Source organism: Antrostomus carolinensis, unplaced genomic scaffold (genome assembly GCF_000700745.2).
Source record: "Antrostomus carolinensis isolate BGI_N321 unplaced genomic scaffold, ASM70074v2 scaffold34841, whole genome shotgun sequence".
Taxonomy (NCBI): Eukaryota; Metazoa; Chordata; class Aves; order Caprimulgiformes; family Caprimulgidae; genus Antrostomus; species Antrostomus carolinensis.
Window position 1 is genome coordinate 1 of NW_010296078.1, and position 2,719 is coordinate 2,719.

The window sequence follows — 2,719 nt, forward strand, 5'->3', positions numbered from 1 at the left end:
AGCCGCTCACTGAGGACACCATCACGGATGTTCTCATGTGCCAAGTGTCTTCCCTGGTCCTCGTGTCCTTGCAGGTTCCCACAGGACTCCACATGCTGCTGAAGAAGCACCAGCTGGAAAATATCTACACCCAGGCTGGGTTTTTTTTGGGGGAAAAGGTGTTTTTACTGCAGCAAAAGGGTGTGGGTGGATGTGGCTCCTCCAGGGAGCAGGAGCTGGAGGAACTCCAGCCTCTTCCCCAGGACAGGTCCTCTGCTCTTTGCCAGACCTCACAGCAGGTTCTCCAGGTCCTTACCAGAATGTCCTCTGAACTGTGACCGTCGCCAACCGAGAGCCCGTTGAGCTGCTGCTGCAGCTGCCCCATCCCCTGGGGCAGGTCCCTTGATGGAATGAACCAGTCCTGGTCTTCTTCCTCCAGCATCTCCTGGAAGCAACGGTCAAGAAACTCCTGCTCCTGCAGCTCCTCCTCCACCTGCCCAGAGAGAATCACGTGGGACCTCAGAATGGGCTGGATGGGAAAAGCCCTTTGAGCTCCTGGAGTCCAACCATGAACCCAACACTGACCAGTCCCCTATGACTGACCCATGTCCCTCAGCACTGTGTCTACACGACTCTTCAATCCCTCCAGGGATGGGGACTCCACCACTGCCCTGGGCAACCCCTTCCATTAAGAAGGAGTTTGACTGAATCTCCTCTATTACAAGATAAACAAGGAGTTTTGTTTTTAGACTATCAAAGCAGGTGCTGTCACACATCAAAAGTCCCACATCTTGCTGAGGGAACTGGGGGTGTTGAGCCTGGAGAAAAGGAGGCTGAGGGGAGACCTTGTGGCTCTGTGCAAGTCCCTTGGAGGAGGGTGCAGAGAGGTGGGGGTGGGTCTGTTCAACCAAGGCCCAAGGGACAGGACAAGAGGAAATGGGCTCCAGTTGTGGCCAGGGCAGTTGAGATGGGATGTGAGGAAGAATTTCTTTGCTGAAAGGGTTCTGAGGCATTGGAAGGGGTTGCCCAGGGCAGTGGTGGAGTCCCCATCCCTGGAGGGATTGAAGAGTCGTGTAGACACAGTGCTGAGGGACATGGGTTAGTCATAGGGGACTGGTCAGTGTTGGGTTCGTGGTTGGACTCCAGGAGCTCAAAGGGCTTTTCCAATCAGGAGAAATCAGGTCCCTCAGACCAGGAGAGCACGGGCGAGTGTCTCAGTGACACAGTGCCCAACCCAGGGAAGCCCTGAGGTCTTGGCTGTGTTCTCCTCCCTCCTCCTCATCTCAGCCACCACTCCTTCTCCCCGGGATGCTTCCTCAGCGTGGAGCTGCAGTCTGGTTTGCTTTATACTTTGCCATCATCAGGTTTTTAATCAAGACAGCGCTTTAGAAACACTAACGAATGAATCCAGCACGTTCCCATCAGCGCAGCTGCTTCTGGGGGGGGTGGCTGATGCTGAAATCACATCGTTAAAGAAAAGCAAAGCTTTGAGTCACAGCTCCATGACAATGGCTGAGGTGGTGCAGGGTGGCACCAGGCTGCACATTCACTGGGAGTTACTGTCAGCACGTGGCTGCAGTTTCATCCTGTGGGAACAAGGTTTGAGTATTCCCATGTGGAGATGTTCTGCTGAGAACATCAGTAAAGCTGAGGAAATCTTCCTTTGGTGACCAGGAGTGTGGAGAGAAATGTTAACACCACACTGATGTTTGCATTTGTCACTGGAAGTTGAAGGACGTTGTGTTTTGCTGCTCTCCAAGATCTCAGGGGGGAGGAATATTGACCTGACTCAGCTCCATGGGCATTGGGCTCTGCCAAGGGGCTGTTCCATCTCCTGTCCCCCATGGGCAGGAGATCCATGAGGGGCTCTTCCTCTCTTGCTCTCTCTGGCTTTGGCTCAGGCTCTCGGGCTGGGTGGGTGGGTGCTGAGCAATGGCACTGGGGGTCACTCATTTGCATATTCTATCACTATTATTATCATAATTACTATTTTAATATCACTATTATTTTCAGTTTCATTTAATTCCCCTGATTAAACTGTTCTTCTCTCCCCCTACGAGTCTCCTTCCCCTTTGCCCCCCAATTCTCTCCCCTGTCCCCTGGGTTGGGGGCAGTGAGCGAGCAGCTGCCAGCCCAGTGCAACCACCACAGATCTCACAATTATTCCACAATCAAGAAGCCTCCAAGTCCCACCAGGATCTACCAGAAGCTCTCAAGAGTTTAGGTGACCTTTATGGATGACTCTTCCCTTGAGCCACCATCTCCTCGCTGGCCGTGACTCCCACACTCATGGTGCCCATCAAAGGACATTTTTTTCCCCCCTCACTATAATTTTAGGTGCAGAAAAGCAGAGCTGGGAACCATCCTCCTGGTCTTACCTGTCTGTTGAAATCTTCTTCATTCTCCATCCACATGTACTCCGCAAAGGGGTTGGTTTCCTTTTCATCGTGACCGTTCACCACTTGGTCCTCTTTGGATTTGGGACTGGAGGCCGGGGGATTGCTGAGGTCGGAGCCATTCATCATTACTGACTCTGGGAAGGAAAATAAAGGGGTGAAAGGAGATGCTGGGGACCCCCATATCCCCCAACCCACCAGCCACGGTGATGGGTGACAGCTCAGGCTTCCAGCACAAGGATCTGCTGCTTCCAAGTGGCTTTTTTCAAGGCACAACATTATTCCCAAGTCCTCTTCTCTCCTGGAAAGGGCTGGAGGCAGCGCTGCTCCCCACACCACCCCTC

At 53.0% G+C, this 2,719-nt stretch overlaps 1 protein-coding gene across 1 annotated transcript; it reads right to left on the reverse strand.

Annotated features, from left to right (window-relative positions):
* Nucleotides 1-273: 273 nt before the first annotated feature.
* Nucleotides 274-2,504, reverse strand: PAIP2B (poly(A) binding protein interacting protein 2B; the record flags this gene model as incomplete). Its single annotated transcript, XM_010178132.1, has 2 exons — nt 2,358-2,504; nt 274-472 (listed from the first exon to the last, which is right to left on the reverse strand). Coding segments are annotated over exons 1-2 (346 nt in total), but the record flags the coding sequence as incomplete, so codon positions are not given.
* Between the last annotated feature and the right edge of the window lie 215 nt (nt 2,505-2,719).